The 25,189-nt window shown below is 38.4% G+C and overlaps 1 protein-coding gene across 5 annotated transcripts in view; it reads right to left on the minus strand.

The window, feature by feature from the left end:
* The window catches only part of Rsph3 (Radial spoke head protein 3), a 320,248-nt gene that overhangs the window by 29,463 nt on the left and 265,596 nt on the right, over positions 1-25,189 (minus strand). For all 5 annotated transcript variants that reach the window (XM_083141452.1, XM_083141451.1, XM_083141450.1 and 2 more), the window contains 3 exons: positions 15,725-15,928; positions 12,085-12,247; positions 5,484-5,570 (listed from right to left, as the gene is read on the minus strand). In XM_083141452.1, coding sequence (XP_082997578.1) covers positions 5,484-5,570; positions 12,085-12,247; positions 15,725-15,928 — 454 coding nt within the window. The remainder of the gene's footprint in view (positions 1-5,483; positions 5,571-12,084; positions 12,248-15,724; positions 15,929-25,189) is intronic.

A 25,189-nucleotide genomic window follows, 5' to 3' on the forward strand; every position in this document is an offset into this window, starting at 1 on the left:
GTCCCTGATAGCTCTCCCTTCTTCATAGTACAGATAAAAAAAACCTGCGCTAAAGCGGCCTGTGCGTTGGGGCAACCCTGAGCGGAATATTAATTGGCGGCGGAAACCAGTTCTACAAGCGACGCATAGCTTCAGAGATTTGACCATTGCTGCGCATTCCAGACATCCTTTGTTGTCTGGATCAATCCCTCCCCTGCCCTACAGTATTGCATACCTTTCTCCTGTTCTTGCGTACTGGTTAACCTTGGAAAAACCGGTTCTAAAAATCTACCGACGCGTTCTCTGATTGGTGAATCAGGTTCCTTCTTTGTTCTGACGTTGTGACGTCATTTGACCTTGAACGCACACTCCCCAAATTCCTTTCTCCTCTACCTGCGCGGAGTTCACAGTCTCCTGTCTGGCATCTCGTACCATCGTCTTTCATAACATAATAACATACATTATTACATAGTACTAATTAATAATATTACATATCGCGGGTTCGAGTACCAGGACCGTCTTCTTTCGTACCATTAACACCCTTCATAGCGGTTCATAAACCATAAAAACTTATTTTCAATATTATAAACATTAATATTATCGATTGATACATTACATACTTTGCAGTAATGAATATAAAACCATATGCATAGCGTTTAGTACCTCTAATTACCTTTTATATACATATTTTTCATAAAATAAATAATTATATATTCATAAAAGTTATAAATAAGCAAATACATAAATGTAAAGTATTATAACGATATGCAAATTTATTCTAAATACATACCAATGAATTCTAAATACATGCAAATAAACTAACACCCGTGCAAATAAATTGCGAATATTAAATAGCGACCGAGCTTAGCGGGGATACCATCTACTCGAACTCCACAAAAACTAAGGAAATCACGCATGAAACATTACGATCTACTTTTACTGTGCCTGACAACTTGAAACGCATTTCCCTCACAATGTACGTTTGTTGAGTTCGCCCGTCGTATCCGCAACGCCTCATATACAGGGTGGGAAATAACCTTTTGCTAGGGGTCTGCAGGAAAAAGTAACAATAATTAAGAAATTATGGTAATACCAAATGTTTACTACGACAATTGTGGTTACAAAAACAAAATTAAAAGTTAGTTCACGACAAACCACCTTGCTTCAAGGCAAATGCAAAACCAAGACCTTCTTCGGCGAAGTGGCATTGACTTCTTCAGCAGTTCTGAATGGCCGGGTGCATCACCGGACCTGAATGCAGCGGAGCACTTTGGGGCTATTCTGAATTACGCAGTTGAGTCCTTGATGATAGTGGAACGCGGACCGGACCGCTATTCCCGGCCAACACTCCTTGCACATCTGGAACAAGTTCTCCGTGACATGGAATGGAATACGGACTGTTTGCGAATCTTCTGAGCTCCTACCCTGATCGTCTTCGTGCTGTGAGAGAAGCAAACGGCGGACATACTAACTTTTAATTTTGTTTTTGTAACCACAATTGTCGTTGTAAACATTTGGTATTACCATAATTTCTTAATTATTGTTACTTTCTCTGTGGACCCCTAGCAAAAGTTTATTTCCCACCCTATATTTTATACAGTGTCAAAATGATTAACAAAATTTCATTATGCTGGGTGTACCAGTTGCAAGTTTTCTCTATGAGGCAAATGACGGCTACACTGTACCAGTAAAATGGAGTAGTCCATTGTAACGTGAACTGTGGTAGGTACTCAAGGTCATCAGTACACACACTTCATTTCATTTCATGATTCTTAGCATGTAACTGTTGTTCGGAGCCGGGCTACTTTTAACGGGTACACCCTGTGTATATACAAAATCAGTTTGGAATGCTTAAATGAAATAATATCCACTCTTCATGAATTAACATAAGAGCCCAACGATTCCAATATTAATGTAAATATTGGTGTGTCAAAGAGGGAAAGGGTGGTGGAGTTTCATAACCCCTCTCCTTTGTCCCAGTATTCCTAAAAAATAAATAAATGGCAAAACGAGATTGACTACTGAAAAGTATACATAGCACACCACCTTCCGAAAATCCTGGGCACGTCACTGAGTTTAAAGTACACAGATGGAGACTGCTCTATCCTCTTTATTAATTTTATAGTTTCATTTTTGACTCATCATCTGGACACAAACGTGTTTCATGCTAAATGGTCTCTTTGTATGCACTACGCAGTACATAAGCTGAATGAAATAATATTAGTAATTTCCATCATAAATAATTGTCGAACTGAAGAAATTAATAAATTATGTTGTAAACAGTTGATGAGTATGTATGCACATTCAAATTTTCCGTTATTAATCACAATTTGTACGTTCATGGTTGTCAGTATTGAATATAAACAACTGAAATATTTTGCATACTTATTTTCGTATTTAGAATGTAATTATACATTATCTCATAGTAGATTTTACAAAAATTAAACGTAGTCTAAAAACGAATAGCGACGATTGGGTGCCAAAACTCGGAACTCGAGGGGGGGTGCAAGGACAGTTTACTTTTTCTTGGTAGACAAGGCTTAGCACTATGTGGCCATATTGCGAGAGTGGGAAAAAAAATGCAAGAAGTGGGGGACGGGGGCAACTGCCCTCCTCCGCCTGCCTCCTAATCGTTGCCACTGGTAACAATAAATATTTCTGGCATTAAGACTTGTATGCCAAACCATACTTCATAATCAGTATACCTAAACATTATGAGCTTAGTTTGTTATGTCGGTTTGCAATGGCATAGTATGCCAGAGATCTGCGTTCGAGTCCTAGGTGAATGTGCATTTTTCGCTAAAGTTTCTACATGTAATTTGGGGTACCGAACAATGAAATATCAACTTTCTGTAGAAAAATTAACCCATTGACAAGAGAAATTTGTCCGTCCATGACAACATTCGAATTATATTGCAAATAAGACAATAACTTTTGAAAAGGTATTAGTTATTTGGCAATTTCTTTAACTATATATTTTACAAAGCTATAATTTTATGATTTAAAGTCATATTCAAATGATACATTAATTACAGCAGTTTGTTAAGAACCTATAACCAATAAACCGAGGGGGAGGGGGAAAAACAATGATTAGTACCAACGGATTATATCGTAAATGCAGCTGTAACTTGTTCAATATTTAAAATTTTTTGCTACATATTGGATACGCATTAAGTACATTTCATGCTGGAACATGCACAAATGAATAATAAATGTAATAATACTTATAATAGCAATAGCTTTAGAAGTGATGGCTTAAGGCCAGTTCATTGTCTCAGTGGTCAACTGAGCGGGTCAGAAGTTCTAAGTTCTAATCCTGGGTGATTCACTGATATTTCTGACTATTTGTTCTTTCATGTATTATACAGTGTATCATTCATTCTCAAAAATAACCAAAAATACAAATTTAAATTTGTCAAAAGTAACTTTTAGATTTTTCTGTAACTAAATTTACAACTTACATAATTTACAGCTTGGGAGGGATCGAATTTTGGTTGGATGATTTCTATTTTCTCTGTTAATTCTTCTGTTATTAGTAGACAGGCGTTGAGTAGAAGGATTTGAGATTATAGTTAAGAGTAAACTTCATAGTAAACGACTTTTCAGAATTATATTTCATATTCCAATCATGATATTTTGCACCAGTGTTTGTGTGTGAGATCGTCTTGCTTAGAGTTTGTGTTTTGAACTGAAATTATATTGCTAATTAATTTATACTCTGGAGAAATGTAGCCATTAATGTAGTTCATGAAAAGAGTGAACATAGCTTCAAAGAACTTTCTTGAGGTATACCAGAAAAAAGGGGAAGCCATGAAAAGGATTATGAAGGCAACGTTCCGCTCTTTAATGTTCAAGGCGAGTGAAATTGAAGAAGAGATCCATGAATGATGAAGTTATTTGATAATTTGTGGAGAGAAAACACATGTGAATGAGAAACAGTATTGGAAAATCTGACATGCATGGCTTGTTCTGCAGTGAGAATTTCGACAACCAAGATTGGAGTCACAAAAGCTTATTTTGTTTACTAAAACTTTGCAATATACGAGGGTTGCTCAGAAAGTAATGCCCCACATTTTTTTCTCATTCTACAATAAAGAAAGCAGTGTGTAAACGGAAGGTAGCAGCATTGAAGTTTAATGCCCACATGGTTGTAAGTACAATGTCATCCGACAGATAGCGCTGCGGTAGTGCTCCGTGAAAATGGCATCTGTGACACACGTTACAAACAACGAGCTGTAATTCAATTCTTAGTGGCGAAGAAAGAACGTGTGGGAAGCATTCACAAACGGTTGTGTGCTGTGAATGGAAGTTCTGTGGTCGATAAGAGCACCGTTGGACGCTGACTGCAGAGAGTTAAGGCTTCAGGAAGTTGAGAAATGGAGCTGCATGATCGGCCGCTGTCTGGGTGTCCTGCCACAGATACCAGCCCCGACACGTTGCTGGACAGAGGAGAGAATCAATTCGAACAGGTACATCAAAATCCTTAAAAAACGGAAAAATTGTTACCGGAAAGTGCGGCCTAACGGGAATCCAGGAGACACGTTGCTTCAACACGACAATGCGCACCCTCCCACAAATTTCCGAAATCTGGAGGAAATTACCAAATTTGGTTGCACTGTGCTCCTCCACCCCACCATATAGTCCTGATCTGGCGCCGTTAGATTTTCATCTGTTTGGGCCACCGAAGGAAGGTTCCACATGACGAGAACGTGATTCGTGCAGTAAGAACATGGCTACGTGAACAGGGCAGGAGCTGGTATGGGGGGGGGAGGAATTCATGTCTTTGTTTCGCGCTGGCGTAAGATTGTAGCCGTTAATGGAGATTATGTAGAAAAATAACACGTGTAAAGGAAACGTACGTGAGTGATTTTGTACATTTTGAATAAATAGTTTCCGAGAGAAAAATATTTAGGGCATTACTTTCTGAGCAACCCTCGTATTTAGAGCATGCGTTATCTGTTTTTAAAACAATCTCACCACATCAATTTTTTTACATTATTAATAACAGCAGGTACGCTGGCTGAGCATAACCCAAATTCAACCATCTCGATTAACATGTAAGATTGATCAAATAAAAATACTAACATTAATATTAGTATTTGAATATAACCATTTTGAAATTGTTTCCAATTTCGGTGATTCTACATCACCTTTCTATCTCTGTATGTTAATAGAGACGTCGAGGATGAATGATGAGCTCACGAAACTGAACAACAACAATGTACGTACATCCATATCTTAACAATGATTCGAACTAGAAGTTCTAGCTTCGTAGAGCTTTACACTAACCATTTTGCCACAGGGTACGGCTTCAATAATAGTTCTGTGTGAAACACTTTACTGTGTATGTTACATATTTAAAAGTACGGCCAGAATTGAAACACAATTAATGGCACCTCTTTCCTAATTTTATGAGATGTGTGAATTTTTAACTCTACGACCTACAATGGAATATCCTTATTGTGAAAAGTACATTAAGAGTCACTCGTGAACACAACACTTACCTGCCAAGACGATTCGGCTAGTCAACATTCTATTCATCTCATCTTTCACTTGGTCCATTAGCCATGGCATGAAGTCGCCTTCAATTTCTGAAAATAGAAGTAATATAATAGCATAAACAATTGTATTCAATTAATTGTTCTTCTTAGTAACACCTAAAATCTTTTGAATTTTTCATGCCGACATATTTGCGTACACACACTCGTGAAAACACATTCATGTCTAGGCCTGTAAATATATACTTTTGAATGCTATGAAAAGTTTTCTGCATTACTTTATTGAAAGGATTTCATAAAAGAACGGAAGATTTAATTTTGCAATAAAACACACCACATAATTGAAAACTGTACACAGCACACACGCTGCGATTAAATGTAGAACATAATATCCGACATAGGTCAATTTCGCAAACTTGCAGCTCCATTTCATCAATGAACACGTCGAATCTCCACAATGAGCCCAGAAATTGTTTGTGATTTTTTGGCGTAAACACGATATTTCAAAAATCATGTTGCTTCGAATTTCTTAATCCGTCCGTCAACTGTTTAGTGATTTCGTAAATTTTGTCGATCAAAAATACATGAAAGTTAAAGTGATGAAAAACCCACAGAACGAAAATGGTGCGCAGTTTTAACCTTGCGTTCTTATTGGAATACTCTATTTCATAATCAGATCTAAGATTGTGAAACCAGGACGTTGCTTCTTGCTGAGACAAGACACTGATGGCGATATTTTGATTCTTAAAACTTGTAAACCGCCTTGCAAAAGAAAAACATCCCCACTGAAACTTGTAAGCACGTACGTACGTAAGGTCTACCAAAACACATCATTTCAGATCAAAATATTTTTTTCCAAAATAGCCGTGAGTTGAAATTTGCTAAAGAACCCAAATACACTGGCGTACTCATGTTTTTTTCTTTTTTTCTGGAGGGACTGAAATTGTAAAGGTGGATATAGTACGTAGCTTAGTTCTAGGGGAGGTTATACACAATACAATATTTCGTACATTAAAATTCTACTCGAATACAAAAATGGTAATTGGGGATAATTTAAAGGGTTGATTTTCACGTTTAGTTTTTTCCGAGTCCTAAACTGATTTTCATTTAAAAATTTTAAATTTCTCAAAATTTCGGGACGGAGTGTAGCCTAATTATCTACCTCCTGAGTACGCCAGTTCCCAGATATGCTATTCTTGAGTAATCTGCATACCAATTAACTTATTATAATTGCAAGTTTTTTTTTAAAAAAATGCTTTCCTCACGTCTCCTATAATTTTCTGCTTTCAAATACTGCAACTTTTGCCGATCACCAATCACATCAGCAAATTGATTATTATGTGCGGTCATAAAATGATTGATAAGGGATAAGAATTGATAAATGCAGATTTTATTCACAGTGTGGCAGTTTGCCACTAGCCATGGCAGTCCTTTCCTGTGCATTTTTCAGTTGTGGTGAGATTAATACAGATAAATGAACACGGAATTAAACACTAAATATCTGAAAATTTTACTAAAATATGTGTGAATCCAGGATCACCTTTTTATTTAAAATTGAGGTTTTAATAATGTCAATACACCAGAAAAATGAATCCCTGACTTGTAGTTACATCAAAACATTTGCAATCACTATTATTTGGAAACGAAATCCTTGGTGAAAAGATCACCAAGGTCGAGATCAAGAAGTTGCAAATTATCCAATCTTTAACATGAAAACATCTTGAAAGAGTGATTACGCTCGTGGGCGTTCTTTCATTTCGCCTCTTTTATTTTGAGTTCCAAGTAATTGGATGGGATGTGACATGAAAGAGGTTAATGCAGCAGAGCACTTCCTTCCCTGACTGATAAACAAATGAATCTAACATTGCGTTCTACACTTTTCATGACTTTTGATCTGAAGATGGAAAGGAAGTGGGCATTGAGATTTGCTCATGCCAAGCGCGTGATTATAACGTTCCATCACGCGAGAGAGAAGCACGTAATCAGAAGGCTCCGTGTCGAGACTTGGTATCTAAAATAGATCTGAGGAAAGACAATTTGAAGGGAAAAACTACTGCACACACACACACACACACACACACGCAAAGAAATTCCCATAAAATATTTTTTTGAGACTCAATATGAGCAGAGGGCTGCACAACGGCCAGAATCGCTTACTAGGCCCGCCTGGCTGGTCGGGCGGGCGAGTAAAACTATATACCTGGGTTTTGACCCGTCAAGCATCGAAAGCCCACGGTAACTGGAAGGCCTTGCAAGACGAAGCTCGCTTATCTTCAGCATACGCTCATTCCGGTTTTGCACCGTCTCCAGATACATGAGTCACGCAGCCACCGTTGCCAACTTTTAGATTCTAAACTGTTCTAGGAGCACTTGAAATGTTCATCACTTTTATCAATTTGAAATTGCAGACATTTATTCCTTGGTAGAAGACATTTGTATCACTCACACCCAGTGGCGGCGATTGGGTTCCAAAACTAGAGGGCCAAAGTGCAAATGTGGGGGGCAAGGATAATTTAATTTCCCTTGGTACATGAGGTTAGCGTGGTGCAAAAGTAGCAAAAAGTCCAGTCCCGATTAGCCTTATTGTGCATAAATTGACCAAATAAATGAATCAATCAATCAAACAGATTTTCTCTCTGGTGTAATTTTGCCAATTCAATATCCGAATTAGTTGCTCAAGATCCCCCCCCCTTTGAACACTATGGCACGATGGTTCATAAAATGGAACATGAAATCAGAATTTGCATTATAAAAGGTTTTTGAATATTGTCATCTCTTTCAACAAATCGTCGTTCGCTCATGTTGTTGCTAGTTATCTTGTTCTCAGACCGCATTGAAAGTAATACGATACAAAATATAATTGTTTGCTTGTATTTTCATACGGGTGCAAATAGCAGGCAATGCTATTTATACATTTCAACAAACAAACAACGTAAAAATGAAACCGAGAGAAGATTTACGATTTCAAGACCAGAAAGGTGATATAAAATGAACAAGACACACAAACCTATTTCAAGACCATCGAAACTAATTTAGAAAATATGTGGTAGTTGGTTTGACATAATAATGACACTAATTTGAAAAGTTACAAAATCTTAGGTGCAGTGGCGTAGCAACATATCGCGAGGTCCTGGGCGAGATTTGAATGCAAGGCCCCATCGTTCTTTAACTTTGAAATATCAATGTAAATCAATACACAGTCATCGAGGAAACGTCAGCAAATTATCATATTTATATAATAGCCTACAATAATAATTAATTTCTGACGAAAATTATATTTAATAGTACGCAACAGAGAAATTTACACTTGGCAGAACAACAGTAACACGCTGCTGGAATTTTCATTAACCAAAGTAGTAGTAATAGTAAGTTTTTTTAAGATGTTCTTTAGGCAGTAAGATAATATCCTTAAATGTGCTAAACTTTTTTAAAAAAAATCAGAAATACAAATTAAGAATCTTGAAATATAACCTATATATTATTTAATGAGTCGTTCTTTGTTTCCTCATTTCAAAGTTTGTAGGATGTAAATGTCACACAAAGAACTGCTAATATTATCCATATCCTTCTTCAGTTTAAAACACCAGAAGCATTTAAATGCCCCATACTTTGCTCCGTGGCAGTTTGAGGTGCTTTACCGTTAACATATTAAAATCAGATAGGCTATGCAAGGTCACGAGACAGAAGAAAAATGGATAAAAATGTCCAAGCAATTTTTGCGTTGATGTTTCACATGAGAAATGAGAATTATTTTGACTTTTTCGGGGCCCCTTAGGCTTAGAGATCCCGCCCGCCTCTGATTTGACGTATTCATTCAAATTATAACGTTAAACTAGAATATAAAGCGAGATAAAAAGTTCTAAATTTTATTGCCCACAAAAATTAGCCTTTTCTATCTTTCTCACTTCCATTTATTACGTTTTTCGTATCAACCTCAAAGGACGCGAGGCCCCTATATGAGCGAGGCCCAGGGTGGTCGCCCACTTCACTCACCCCTTGCTACGCCAATGATTATACAACCTCAAGGCACCTGCGCCTAGCAGAAATTCAAATATTTCCATGCGTAGTGAAATATAATGGCCGTTGGCAACACTGACAGTAGTGCTCGCCGTCTACCTGCAAGAACTACATCGAGTCTCACGGGTCTTCTTAAGACCCGGGTAATAGAAAAACCTGGCAGGCATCGATGCCTGTGCACAACTGTGACGTGAAGCTCGCTTGCGCGATGTCGAACACCTGAGCTTGACGTGCGTGTTGCATATCCTTGTAGGCGCGCCTCCTCGCAGACGGGTTTTCTCCGGGTCTTGTGCAGGTCTCTGAATATGAGTATATCCTTGAGAAGAGACACATCCTTTATCACTAATGGATATTCTCAAAAGTACAATAGGGGTGTAAGGGGTGACCTTCCACGTAGGCGCCCAAAAGTCAACCTCACTTCCACGTAGTGCACCCTGGACTAATGACTAACGAGGCTCTGGCGACTGGCACTATGGCCAGTATAATTTTGTGTGTGTTGTCCTGTTTGTTGTCCTTGTGTGTGCTGAGTGCCCGTTTACGGCCTCAGCTTTTAACAGAAGTCAGAACATTTTAACATTTTTAGTTATGCAACGCTAGAGTTGTTATTTGTAATGATAAGGGGCTGGCCCCCGTATAATGTGACGGGAGCAAAATAGCCTAAGTGCTGACGCTCCCAAAATTTTAAATTCAAAATCAAAATCAAAAGTACAATAACCACCATTGCTCGTAAATTTCCACTTACAGTCACCGGCAATAAAAATGATCCTAAAATGCTTGCTTCCCTGTAATGAGTTATGTGTGTTGCAGGGAAGCGAGCGTTTTAGGATGTAGGTGTCCTATTTTTACGGCGAGAAGTGGATTTTAACAGCAAATTTTCACTGGCAACTTCTACCACCGTCACAGAGTTAGGCAACACACATAACGCCTCGCAGGGAATCGATCATTTCAGGATCTAGGTGTCCCGTTCTTATATTCGGTGACCGTACGAACTACTATACACGTATATGAGCCACGCCGTGGAACAAGCTTTCTTATGCCCTCTGCATAGAAGTTCGCCGTCTGGGAGTTCAGCCAATCCAACACAACCATTTTCAACACCCCAATGTCTTCAAATCGTTGACACGAAAGCCACTTTTTGAGGTTCAGGAAGAGGTAATAGTCACCAGGTGCAAGGTTTGGAATATACGGGGGGGGATCAAACACTTCCCATCCGAACCTCTGAGTCGTCGGTTTTGTATGGGACGACTTGTTTTGATATTATTTCAACAGTACCTCTGTGATGTGATTATTTTCCCCGGCTACACGAAATTCACCTAAAGAACACCTTATTGGTCCTAGAAAACAATTGCCATGATATTTTGTACAGGTGGGCTTTGCTTGAACTTTTTCGCCTTTGACGCACGACATCATTGTCGTACTTCTCCTTCACTCATTACACTCTGACCATATACTTTACACAATTATCGGTGAATTTCGGCAGCATGATGACCTGTGGCGTTAAGAAATCGAATCACATACTGTACTTCTCAACTGGCGGGATTGTGTAATGGCGCAGCCAATTTAACATCTCTAACTTACAGGATAAGCAACAACTGACAAGCGAAAATATTATTGCTGGGTGGCTTTGATTTGATTTGTTGTTTTTTAAAGTCCACTTTATGCACAGTAAGGCTAATCGGAACTGGACCTACAGTTTAAAGTGGGATCCGAGCCACCATGTGCCTCCACCGGGAATCGAACCAGGGACCCCTTGATTACAAGGCGACGACGCTACCACTGCGCCATCGGGGAGGCCTTATTGCTGGGTGGCCAATGAACCAGTTGATGTTACTGCGCATGCGTGATTTCATAAATGTTGTCGTCACTTTTTATAAATAATCGGCTTTTACTTTATATTTCGAGACGAGAATGAGACACGCATGTGCAACTCAAGGCACTGCAAGGCTCTTCTTGTCTCGTTCTATAAAAACCTAGAGTAGAAAGGATTTTCCACAATAGAAGGATTGCCTGAATCGAAGCAAATCCTTCTTACTATTAACACATAATGTTTGGAGAAGTCTTGGACTACTGATCTTGATCTTTTGCATTTTGCTGTAATATAAGTAACACGTACATTGGTTCTGTCTTCGTTGAATCTTTGTAATATTACATTCCGAACAAGCTGACCAAACCACACTTGCATTTTTTAAATTACTTCGAGCAAAACAGTTAAACAAGCGGATTGTAAATCTTAAAGTATAGTTTGGAAGGCCTATTTGTGACTTGTGCGTATTTTTTGGCTATGCCGTTTTGTGCACTATAATAGGTAAAATGCAAACACTTTGAGTACTTAAAGACTATGTGTATGTCACTCATGTATACTGAGAAGGATAATGATCTAAAATAATACTTTTTTGGGACACCAGAGCTGACTTTAAAGGTTCACGACATATTCTGATTGTATATCGCAAATTGAATGAGATTGCTAAAGTAACTTTAAGCAAATCATGTTGTGCCTCAAGTACATTCCAAATTTTACTATTCTTATCATAAAATCTGTTTTCATGTGAGGCATTAAGGATATTTGCATTTCCAAAATGCAAACATTTACCTGTTTGAATGACATCATGCAAGTATCCGCTGTCCTTCATTCCCTCCAACACATTTGGCAGCAAGTCTGCGAGGTAGCCATGGGCTAGGACGGCAGCTGCTACTCGCTCCTGGGTCTCTTGTTGGATTCGGAAAGCATCCCTTTCTTGTTCTACTCGCCTATCCTAAAATAAATTGGAAACATAATTATTTTCTAAAGAATATTCTAAAAATTTGTTGTTACAATCTATACTTAACGATTAAAAATAAAGTAGTGGGAATATTTATGGAAATTCCCTCCCTTGGACGAATTCCCAGTGTTAAATAAATGTGAATTTTCATCCGTCCCGTGGATGAATTTAACTTCCCTATGACACATTTTCTAATAATAAAATTCTATTAGTCTCTAAAACTTCCAATTGCAAATGCTCAAGTAACTTCTGCTTTAAGAAGTTTTAGTAAATATTTTTTTTAATCTTTATCACACTGACAGCTTGTACTCAATTCATTCTTAAGAAATTCCATTCCATGGCTTTCAACTAAAAAAGTATTTTCATTCGCTATATACCTGTATATATATATATATATATATATATATATATATATATATATATATATATATATATATATATATATATATATATATATATATATATATATATATATATATATATATAAACAAACCTTTAATTTTCTTCTATAGTGAAAAACTAGGGATATCAACATTTAACAAGTAACAGTCAAATGGCCTCCTCGATATGAAATGGTGGTAACATCGTCCCCTTGTAATCAAGAGGTCCCGGGTTCTGTCCCCGGTGGAGGCACATAGTGGTTAGGATCACCTTAAACTGCAGGTACAGTCCCGACTAGCCTTTATGTGCATAAAGTGGACTAAAATACCAAAGTCAAGAGTCAAATGTTATTTACGTACACTTTATTATCTTGCCACCGAAGTCCCCAGGTTCGAATTCTTCATCAATTTTCATCTAATCATCAATTTCATCGTGGTGTTTATCGAAAAATGGCAGAAAAGCGACTCTAAATAGGACAAATACAAATCCACTTTCTTGAGCATATAGGCTAATTCGGACTTAACCTGCAGTTTTAAATTGAGATCGGAACCACTCCAAGGGAATCGAGACCGAGACTCGTTGATTAGAAGGCGACAGTATTACGAAAGCGTAATCGAGGAGAACCTTCGTCTACAAAAGCATGTAATTTGCCAACTGCAATAATAAATCGGAGAAATAAGATATATTCATCTATGTATTCCGGTATTTACTCTGTCATTTTTAGAGAATGGGTGCAGTAGATACATTTCTTGTCTGCATGTGATTACACAATGAATGGTATCTCGTCTTCCCATAACAAAATGTTCAATTTGCAGAATTCTTAAAATATATGAAATAATCTATTTTCGGTGAGAACTGTAAAGTAAAGTAAAGTGTTCCCCTGTGCTTAGCACCACGCCATGAAGGCGTATAGGGGGTGTAGGGGTAACGCCCCACACTTTCTTGATCCGGTCGTGAGTGGGGGTGATGTGATCAGCATCACGCCCCTGACCGCCTTTACCCCCCAGGGTTTCCCCCAGGTACACATGTCATTCGACGCTGGGTGGGCGCCGGGGCCGCTTCCAACGTTAGATTTGAACCGGCCGGGGATCGAACCCAGGACCTTGAGCATGGTAGTCAGACGCGTTACCGACTGAGCCACCGCGGCCACAACTGCAATATGCAATTGTAAATAAATCCTGTACTAATCGCATGTATAATTCAAAGAAAGCAAGTACACAGTTATTCCATGAAAATGCACATGTTACCACTATCCTTAAAACCAGGATAGAACTATGCGATCATTTATAGACATTGTAATTTTACAACAATATCAAGCATCACATATGATATTGAAAAGAAAGAGAGAGAATGCATTTGCATTCAAACGACAGAAAGCATATTGAATATAAAGAACAGCAGAGTACCTGGGGATAGTATTAATCCAATCTAGGAATAAACACTCTACATCAACTCTACAATGAAATGTATTATTATATACCATGGATTCAGAAGACTCATTAAAACTTTTTTTTTACAATTACAACGTATTTATATGCAGATTTGTTTAGAATATCAACCATTCACCTATTAAGCCATGGTTTCTACTTTCGAACATATTCATCGTTGCAATTAACGAAGAGAGAGAGAGAGAGAGACAGAGAGACAGAGACAGAGAGATAGAGAGAGAGAGAGAGAGAGACGGGCGGATAATTTATAGGAAATATCCAAATAAACACGTTCATAACATCGAAAGATTCACATCGTAATTGAGCTATCCGGATGTAATTTGATCAACAAGATCTTTCATCCTTGTGTGCATTATGTAAAATACAGCTACTTGTGGCCACATTTTTCCTATCAAGAGTGGGTAGATGCCAATCCATGGACCAAATTGAATCTTTCAACCGGATAACTGCGAATAACAACCAAAGTACGTTTTGCAATGCTATGTAAGTTTCACTAATATGTAAATCTGAGGGCGAAGCACTTTCATTGAAATAAACAGTTGTAGTGAACAACTTTTCGGTAACAAACTTTGAATGAATTGATATAATTTTCATATCTGGCAGAGAATTGAATACATGTTTTCGAATTCAAAATGGTTTTGAAAAGGTGTCAAGCAAATTATAGTGAGTTGCCTTCTTATATAGAGCCATTCCATGTGAAAGTGGACGAACAAGGCTAATTTTATTTTTATTCAAGGTATAATTTATTATGTATGGAATTAAAGGAAAAACTATGCAGAATTTGGAATTATTAATACAAACATTAGTTTCATGGCTTTTAAATAACATATTGTTTCAAACCTATTACTTTTTATAGTAAAAATACGATTTTATGTGTGGTGTCTCTACTTAATTTGGTTTCATTACCATAAGAAAAATAAATTAATTCTAATTTCGTTCTAATTGTCTCATTGATTGTTTCTTTATAGTAAGCTCTGAGATATCATACTTCTATTCTGAAACAAACTTTAGTTCGAAGAATCTATTTATGAAAATTTTCATAGCCTTTGCATTATTCCGTAATCTTACATGGGTAAATAATGTGCATGGTGTCACCCGTCACAGGCAGAAAATGTTTATAAGAAAGTATGTACGTAGTAATATTTTTAGAAACTAAAATCATCTAGATTTCGAGTAAAGTTTGCTTTGTGAAAATAAAATAAAATTGCTTCAGTAAACCTAAATATTTCACACAGTTTTCTGAAATACTGAGGAAGATCTTAAATTACGTCTCAGAAGTGTCACACCCGTTATAATTACAAAAAATGTATTTTCTGTAGCTGAAAATTGAGATGAGGGAGAAATATTCAGAAATTGTTTAACTTTCATCATGGAAAATGAGATTATATGAATTTATTGAGTTACATATTTGAAGGTGCTAAAATAATATTTGAAGAATGAATGTAAATTTGTCTGAATGTCACACCTGCCACAATGGAATTGCCATACAGTCTTTCTTTTTTCATATTTTGTATTAAGCACAAGCAAAATGCTATGAAGTTTATGTAAGTGAGGCAAGGCCAAAAAACCTTTTCGTTAAAGAGTTTCGCGTCTCTAAACATATAGTATATTACACATTTCCCCCATTAAGATGAAAGCTTACCTTTTCATCCCGCAGCCTCCTTGCTTGCTCTTCCAGACGCTGCTGCTCCGCCAGGTCAGCCCTTCGAAGCTCCTCGAAGCGTCTCTGCTCAGCCCTTAGAGCCGCCAGCTCTTCTTCCTCCAGAACTTCCACCATGGACTGCTCCAAGGTTTTTCCGACGAGCACTTCCAGGATCGGCACCACTTCGACGTCGAAGTCAAACAACTGGAAAAACAGTGAAAATGTAATAGTTATATAACATTCAACCAATTTTAATCTGATTAATAGAAATTATTCTCTTTTAAACGGTAGTATACTAATAGCTAATGAATGCATAGTTTAGAGCTTTTAATGTTCAATAGTTTCTTGAAGTGGAGCAGTATTGTTGGATACCATGCTTAGCATGTAAACCTACACATTTACGGAACAGAATTTAACCGAGGACCCTTGAAAGTAACGTATAATGAAATAATTCTTATAAATTTTAATTTAGAAAAATTGAATGACGCTTTTCAATAAAGTGGATTGAAAAATGGAAATTTTTTAAATTTGACTTGTAATAGCAAAATTATGTAGTATTTTGCTTCAAAAAGAGGAGTTTAAAAATTCACGTCAATATTTCTAACGTCTTTGAAGTGCTTTGGGCATGCAACCTTCGTACACCTCTTTTAAGCGAATTTCAGGTGATTACATAAGCTGCAAGCATGGATTTGGAGCAAAACGGTACGAACAAGAAACTTTACCAATCAACTTGTGTTTTGGTGCCGTTTCATTTATACTTGATCTGTTCCCGACTGGAAATGTCTAGAATACATGAAAATTGAAGCAAAAATGTGCAACTCTAGCTTTATACAGGACCCACCACGAGGAAATGGCTGCATATTGGGGTCTTGCACGTGCCGTTCCATCACCCTTCCATTTGGGCACAGCTATGTCAGTTTACTGGTGCCCAGCTTTATAGTCCGACTTTGTTTCAAATTTTGCAATATTTCCTTAGACATGAGTGTAGGTCTTATTCCTGCTTCTCTTTTGTCGTGCTCATAACACATACCATATCGTAAAGTATTCATTATCACCCTAAAGTTATTGAGCTATCCATATGTAATTTGATCAACAAGATAGTTGATCAGCTTCTGTCTCAAGGTGAGCACACCTCTCAATTCCTCACGTATTGTAGGAACAGGAACATTTAGGACTGGAGAACGAATAGCGACCTGTAGTGTAGTGGCGAAGCAACATACCGCTAGGCCCTGGGCGAGATTAGAATGCGAGGCTCCCATCCCTCCTTTAAATTTGAAATCTCAATACAAAATATTCAGGGATATGTTCAGCAGATTATCATATTTAAATAATAATAATAGTAATTTACTAACACACTTTTATTAAAATCAGAAATGCAAACTACGAATCTTCAAATATAACCTATATTATTTCCAAATTCTCGGAAATATGTTATTCATCCCAAACAGCATCATTGTTTCCAATTCTTTCTTGGAAAGGACGTATAAAAGTTTACAGGATCTACAGTATTAATCAGTAACCTTCCTAAGTCACCTTCAAAAATTTTTGGTCCTATTTATTTAACAAAATGCATTACGCTAGGAACAATTCAACACATGATTGTCTTACTCATGCACACATTTGGTATAGCAGTGTTGCCGTCGTGCAACACTATCAAGCATCTGGTTTTAAGTCCACATTATGCAGAGATAGGCTAATAGGGACTGGACCTACAGTTTAAAGTAGAATTCTAACTTATATGTGCATCCACCGGGTATCGAAATTCTGGATCCCTTGATGGCAAGGCGACGACGTTACCATTACGCCATCGGGGAAAAGACAGCCAATCCGAGTGATTTATGATGGCGCTTCGTGTGTTGGTTCTCCGGCGCAAGGTCGTACAGTACAAGCGGCCTTGCGCCTCTCTCCAACAATAAACAAAAGAGGCCCTCTCAGATGGTAGAGACGTTGACGCCGTTGTGGGGCTTTAAACAAACATCTTGTACTATAGCTTGGTAGTTCTCTTATTTGCAGATGATAGCAGCCAGTAGCGGATTCTGCCTATTCGCACATTCGCACGTGCACACCCAAATAAATCTGTAATGCAAATCATTATTATTATTATATTTATTTATTGAACTCTATCTCCTTCGAAACACCAAGTGTTTCTAGAGATGGTGGAGAAGCCTGCGATCACTGATATCAACCCGCGTAGACCGAGCCGCGCTTGGGGCTGGAGGCTTGAACACAATGTTAGTTTCGCTCCCTATGACGCTGTTGCAGCAGTCGCGTAGAGGACGCTGATTGGTTCTTTTGGCTTGTGCACCGTGCGACAGGAGGTTGCTTCATTTAGGAAAGTCGTGAACGCAGCGATCCGTGTGCTAGCAAATGTAGTGTTGCAAACCCATTTCATTGAAGATCGTGTGACAGAGTCGAGGCAACCCATACAGCATTGCAAATTGATTTTTTTTTTTTTTTTTTTTTTAGAAAAGGGAAATTTCGATGGTATATTTTCCCTCCCATTCTATCCCGAGCATGACAGGGGAAGAATAGGAGGAAAGGTGGGGAGGGCAACTGAAACCGAAACGAGTGTTTTAAACATGCCTTTGCTTAGTGTATCTTGGCCAAAGTAAACGGTCTCTGTGACGCAGTAGCAGAATTATCAACCCACGCGGAGGAACGTGTTTTGCATTGTATGTCGTCTGTTACTGCGTTGCAAAATTGTTTAGGGCTGTCAAAAGATCGTACATGTTTCAGTGAAAAGTGTTTGATTTCATGATGAATAGGGAAACTGTACATAGCAAAAGCAGGGACTTAATGTTTAACGTTGTTGAATTTTTGGAGGGAAGTTAGGTACAAAGTCTGTAGCAACTGAAGTAATATATGGATACGGCAGAAGGGAAGGAAAAATTCTGAAGTACGAAGCAGAGCAGTGTGGACTGAGTGAGTACTGTAATTTTCTTAAAGATTTATTATTCTCTTGATTTTGCTTGATTTGCTTGGTTCGATAAGTCTGTCATTAGAAATAAACAACGGCTAGATACGAGGGTTGTTCTGAAAGTTCGTGGACTGAGATCACTATTCGGAGTCCGAGTCAGTACGACTGTTGGTGTGAGTTTCCTTTTCGAAATAGCGCCCTTCACACTCTATACACCGATTCCAGCGATGCACTAGCTTCTCAAACACATGTTGCAGACCATTTTTTGAGAGTCGGTGTAAGGTAGTGAATGTGACAGCTTTCACTTCCTGGTCCTTGCTAAACTTCCTTCGGCGTAACTCTTTCTTAAGTGTTAGAAACGACCAGAAATCGCAGGGTGCGAGGTCTGGGCTGTATGGAGGATAGTCTAGAGACTGCCCACCAATTTTCTCCAAAGCTGCCATACTTACCGTGCCACATGTTGCTTAGCGTTATCCTGCAGGAGATACCATTCTTCATGAAGCAGTTCAGTGAACGTGGCACCCATCTTGCACCAACACGAGACATTTTCAGGTGTTTCGTGACATCTTGCTACACCAACATTCAGTTTATCTGCCAATTTACGAATCGATAAACAATGTCTCTGCTTTCACAATGTTCTCATCGTTCACTGATGTTGATGAACGCCCACTTCTCGCCTTATCCTGCACATTGCGTTTAACTTCCTTAAAATACTTCCACCACTTGAATACGGCCGATCTGCTCATTAAATCGTCACCATAAGCTTCTTTGATCACCTCAAACGTTTCCTGTCTACTTTTGCGTAACTTCACACAAATTCAATAGCGATCCTTTGTCCGGTAATTATTGGTATATCATTCTCATCCGCCATTGTAATACACTCTGCAGTTCGACTTTTATAGCGAGCAAACAAATAACAGCTGCGCGTTGGTTCACTCGTACATTAACAAAGCAGAACACAAGCTATCTTCACGTGCAACAATCACAGACTCGGCTTACACAGAATCGGCGCAGTATTGCCAATCCACGAACTTTCGGAACCTCCCTCGTAGATCACAACTGATTTCCTCCATGTGGTAGTTGGATTGGCTTCATTGGTGTACGCCAATTCTCCTTGTTCATTAATATCAGCGGAGCGGAGGAGGAAGTTTTTACGAAATATTTTGCAAATTGACAATAGTATTGATATTGTAGATCGGTATTTCTATGTTTTGGGTGATTTTATCAGGTTATCGAATGCTGAATTACATATTGCCTCTTCTCGTGATAGGCTGGATAATTTCCGAAATATTTGAAATTTGTACGTGTTAAGAAAATCATGAAATATAACTCTGTCATATCCTCATTTTCAGTGAAAGATGATCAAAACTTTGGTTGCCAATATATTAAGCATCATTATGTACGCAAAAACGGGTGAGAGTATTTGACAGGGGTGGTAAAACACTTCTGGACGCGAGACTGAAGTGCACACCCATAGAGCCAGACCACGAGCCGCCACTGATAGCAGCCCTAAGCAAGGATGAAGCAGGTCTTAAGAATCGTAATTGAAGAAGTCCTTCACATGGACTAAAAATGCAGTAGCGTGTGCAAATGAGGGGTACTAGACATTCACTGGATGTCTATTTGTCCGCATACGTGATATCCAGAAATCGATATGTTATGGACATTTCATGATCACTTTTGCACAAGTTTTGGACATCTAGTGGGATCCTATCTGGGACATTATGCTTTGATTTATACATATTTTGAACGTACTTTGGACATTGTATGGATACGAAAAGCACATTTTTTAGACACATTTGGATCTTATCTGGACATTATTTAGATATGAAATGAACGTTTTTTGGACTAGTTTTTAATATTTTCTGGTCGACGGGCTTATAAAGTAGCGAGCGTGCTGCACTGACTTAAATCCGATAGGCCTTGACAGCTTTTGATGAATTTGGGAGACGCATTCTAACTAGATCGGTGCCTCTATTTGTAACAAACTAGCAACTCGTACAAATAATGTTTGCAGTGTATAAGGTCCATTGTTGTATTATCCCTGAAAGGACAAGCATTATCTCTAGTTTTTTCTCTTATGAGTTATGACTGAGTGTTTCATTGTTATGAATTAAATGTGTGACATTAAGCGTTGTGTGGCATGCAATGCTATGCTTTAAATAAATATGCTAAATTATATTATCGTTAGTAGACTTTGTGGCAGTAGATATAGACACAAAGTTGTCTCATTTTATCCTTTAATGCTTCTTTGTTTGTTCGAGTTTGGATTTAAGTTCACTTTATGCACAGAAGGGCTAAATGGGACTGGACGCAAAGTTTGAAGTGGAATCCGAACCGCCCCAACGGGTATCGAAATTGGAACTCCTTTATTACAAGGCGACAACGCTACCAGTACGCCATCCAGGAGGCCTTTATCCTTTAATGCGGGGACTGCAAGGGACGGAATAAATGTAATGGAAAGAGAATACTTTTCTCACTTTCACAAAGTTCAGGCTACCTTGTCAGACAGCTACTCATTTAACTTGAGGATTCTTGAAGGGTTAACTTGACAAGAAGCGAATTAAATATTTATTCACTACTGTGTATCATTGTAGAAAGGACAAAAACCAAGAAATGGTAAGACTGCTCAGGTTGTTCTGCCATCGTCGAGCAAGAGGTTAGGAGTCGTGGCATCAAGAGAATAGCACGTACTAACGGAAGGATAACAACTTCGTTGAATTTTAATAAGTTATGTGGAGTATGTGGTAACTTATTTAATAGGGTGTAGTGTTCTCTAAAAATATAGAGCAATTGCTTTGGTTTAACAAAGTTTATACTCAGCAATACTTGAGGTTTTTGGGGTTCCAGTACTTACGACTGGTTAGAGCTACAAGTTACTTTGTATATTAGGCTAACGAGGTCGCGCGACTTAAAGTTGCACATTGACTTATCATGGCTAGAGAGTATCCTCATTAAGGACTGACCCAGATATCCCTAATGCCTCCTAGATAAATTTATCAAAATGGCGAGTAGCAGTGTTAGGCATTCGATGGAACTACACTCTAGATCATGTTTATCGTTATATATAGCCTACACATTTTGTACCTACATTTAGTGTTAAATAATGTTTAATATTGATTAAAGTGCGTTTTCGTGCATTTGCTACAGCACCTTCCATAACAAGCATATTTCAATTTCAACATTGTCAGTCAAAAATCCCTTATAAATTTTGAGTAGTGTATGTACTACTTTTGAAATAAAATTAGTAAATGATGTATGCATAATGCTCACATATCACACGATTTGTCCATCTTAGGGCAAAATGAGCAATAGCTGATAAAGAATTCCGCAGCACGTGACCGTGTCCATCCCTCTGTCCACGTCAATTACCCCTAATGATACACCAAGATCTATTAGAGTTACAAAGACGAAATTTGATGGCATATGAACTGATAGTTCAATTTATTCTGTCTGCCAGTGAGAGACAATACTCGATCTTCAGTGATCGCCGATTTTCTTGGTTAGGTAACTGTGGCTATTATGAGAAAATAGCTCAGTGTTCGTTACTTTGCCACATTTAATAAATATTCTTTCATAATGACGGTGATAGACACTTCCAGAGAATTTTCTGCAGAGACTGAATCCGCAGATTTTATCAATAATCGATTGATTGATTGATATGGTGTTGTAAGTCCACTTTATGCACAGTAAGGCTAATCAGGACTGGACCTACAGCTTAAAGTGGGATCCGAACCACTATGTGCCTCCAGCGGGTATCGAACCCGGGACGCCTTGATTGCAAGGCGACGACGCAACCACTATGCCATCGGGGAGGCCCCCATCAATAATCGAGTATGTTAAGTGTAAACTGAAAAATAAATAATTCTATTTTTCTAAGGTGATCCCTTGTACCCCGTCACAAACTTTTGATTACTCCTCGTGCAACTCGATTGTGGTACACAATTTAAAAGGCATTTTTTATTCTCTGTAGTGCTAACTCTCTAGTTCTTGATCTATTTGTGAATGGGATTGTCGTGCAACCTGCCGAACTAGAATACAATGTAAAAATGAAACAATCGAACATGACGAGAGAATATTTTCTTTGTGTAAATTTGTGTACTAATCTTCGATATTTTTTTATAAATGTTCATGCATGTAAATATTACATTTTCCGTATATTACTGAAGAAGTTGTTTTTACTATTGCTTTTACAAGTAGTACGTAGCGTCAAAACAAACTCTAGTTTCGAAGGTCATCTAACTTAAATCGATTGTGGCGAACTGCTGTGTTAACTTATCTTTATAACACACGAAGGAAGTAGTCACGCACAGAGAAGCATGCACGCATAGAGTACATATCTTTAAAAGTTTATTCATATCAACCAATAGAAAACAAGAAAGAGCTTCGACTGAAATTCATTTGCTGTTCAGATACTAATCGCAATTTGAGGTACAGAACCGATCGTTAATTTTCACTGGAAAATATAGATAATCTAATTCTACGTTTAGTATTTTGCTGACGTTGCAAATAATGCATATGTCTGACAGCGTGCTCAATAAGTTGTGTTTCCGAAATAGCATAACATTTTCCGCACTTTATCAAAACACACGCAGGAACAATTTCGAAGATTGGGAATATAACTATCTTTGAAATAAGAATCCTCATTGAATAATTTGCAACGTTCTCTTTCAAATCAGCTTTCTGGAAATGAAAATCTCATTGCACAGAACCTTTCTCGAATGGTTCATTAAGCTTTACATGACGGTATCGCAGTTGTATATGGTAAAGGTAAAGGTAAATTTCCCCCTGCACGTTGCACCGTGCCATGAAAGCACATCTAGGAGATGTGGGAGTAGGCCTCCTCACACACTAACATGCACGTGATGTGATCAGCACCACGCTCCTGCCGCCTTTACCCCCAAGGGTTGGCCCCGCGTACCATTTATTTCAGGATGGGTGAACACCAGAGTCGTTAAATGCAGGAACAAGGCCGGAATATTCCGATCTTAGATCACCCAGCCCGGGAATCGAATCCAGGTCTCCCGTGGGGCCGTCAGACATCCTAAGACCACCGTGGCTCCTCGTAGTTGTATATAATTCACAAAATGTATTTCATTACAATAAAAATAAAAATAAAATATTTTCTAAAAAAAAAAGTTGTTTTTCAAGGGTCCTTGGTTTAGTGAAAAATAAAAATTTTACGATAAATAATTTGGACCTGAGAGAGAGAGAGAGAGAGAGAGAGAACGAACAAGATGTGAGTGGTGAAAATTACAAAATACTGAACTCCATTAACATCCACCACCTGATATTGTTAGACTAATTAAATCAATAACACTTTGGTGGGCGGGCCATGAAACACGCTTGATAGAGCACAGAAATGTTGGCAGGATCCTCGGTGGAAAAGCTGGTGGTAATACGAAGATGGAATAACGATGAAATAAATTGTTAATTATCAATGACCAAGAGTGGATAGCTCTTGCCCAGAATTGGGACAGACGGAAAACCTATGTTGCTTCGGCAGTAAATATTCGGATATAGATATATACCAGAGAGTTAGTTTAGTTAGACGATCTTCAATTTATTGCATTTTTCGTTAGAATTGGTTTAAAAATTGCAGAGATTTTTGGCGATTCAGCTGCCCCCGTGTTAGTGTGCAGCATTGAAATCGGTGACCACAGTACAGTACAATGTCATCGTAAGAACCTATGAAAATTCTGCAGGTTCTTTCCAAAGGCCATGGTCGCCATTTTAAAACTCTTTTTAGGCTTTTGAAGCGAAAATTTAGAGGATTAATAAAAAAAATGTTAAAAAATTACGACACAATTTTCTAACAAAACTACCTAGGGTTAGAAGCTTTGTGAAAATTCTCTCTACAAGCATGGAGGGGGAATGTGCGTGTGCGGGCTTCCCTGTGTTTTGCACCACGCCATGTAGGCGTGTAGGAGGTGTGAAGCTGGGCCCCACACTTTCTTGATCACAGCCGAAGATTGGGGTGATGTGAACAGCACGACACCCCTATACCCCTGGCTGCCTTTACCCCCCCCCCCCGAGTTTCCTCCAGGTACCCACTATATACGACGCTGGGTGGACGCCGGAGCCGCTTGAACAGGAGGGAAAAAAATGCGGTTCTCCCCCGCCGGGGACCAAACCCGTGTCTATCGCATGATAGTCAGACGGCCTAACGACTGAGCTACCGCGGCTCACACAGAGGTAATGTTGAAATACAAAATGTTCACACTAACCGTCGTACTATACATTCTAATAGATCACATTATATTTCCACTTGCAAGGATAACCTGATTAACTAGTGTGAACACACTTCACGGTATTTGGCTGCATATTTAGAATCTTTCCACATATATCGATCATGTATATACATGTTACAGTTTGATGACTCAAACAGGCAGGTGAACAGAGAAAATGATTGTCATATTAATTTCATAGAAATTTAAGAAAAGACATGCAGGCTCTATCAGGACGCGAACCCACGTCCTTGGCATACTGTGTCTCAACCAAATAGCAACCGAGCGAGCCCGGCTTTAGCCTGATATTTCGCTTCCGCT

This window comes from Lepisma saccharinum, chromosome 20 (assembly GCF_977018435.1).
Source record: "Lepisma saccharinum chromosome 20, izLepSacc3.1, whole genome shotgun sequence".
Lineage (NCBI taxonomy): Eukaryota > Metazoa > Arthropoda > Insecta > Zygentoma > Lepismatidae > Lepisma > Lepisma saccharinum.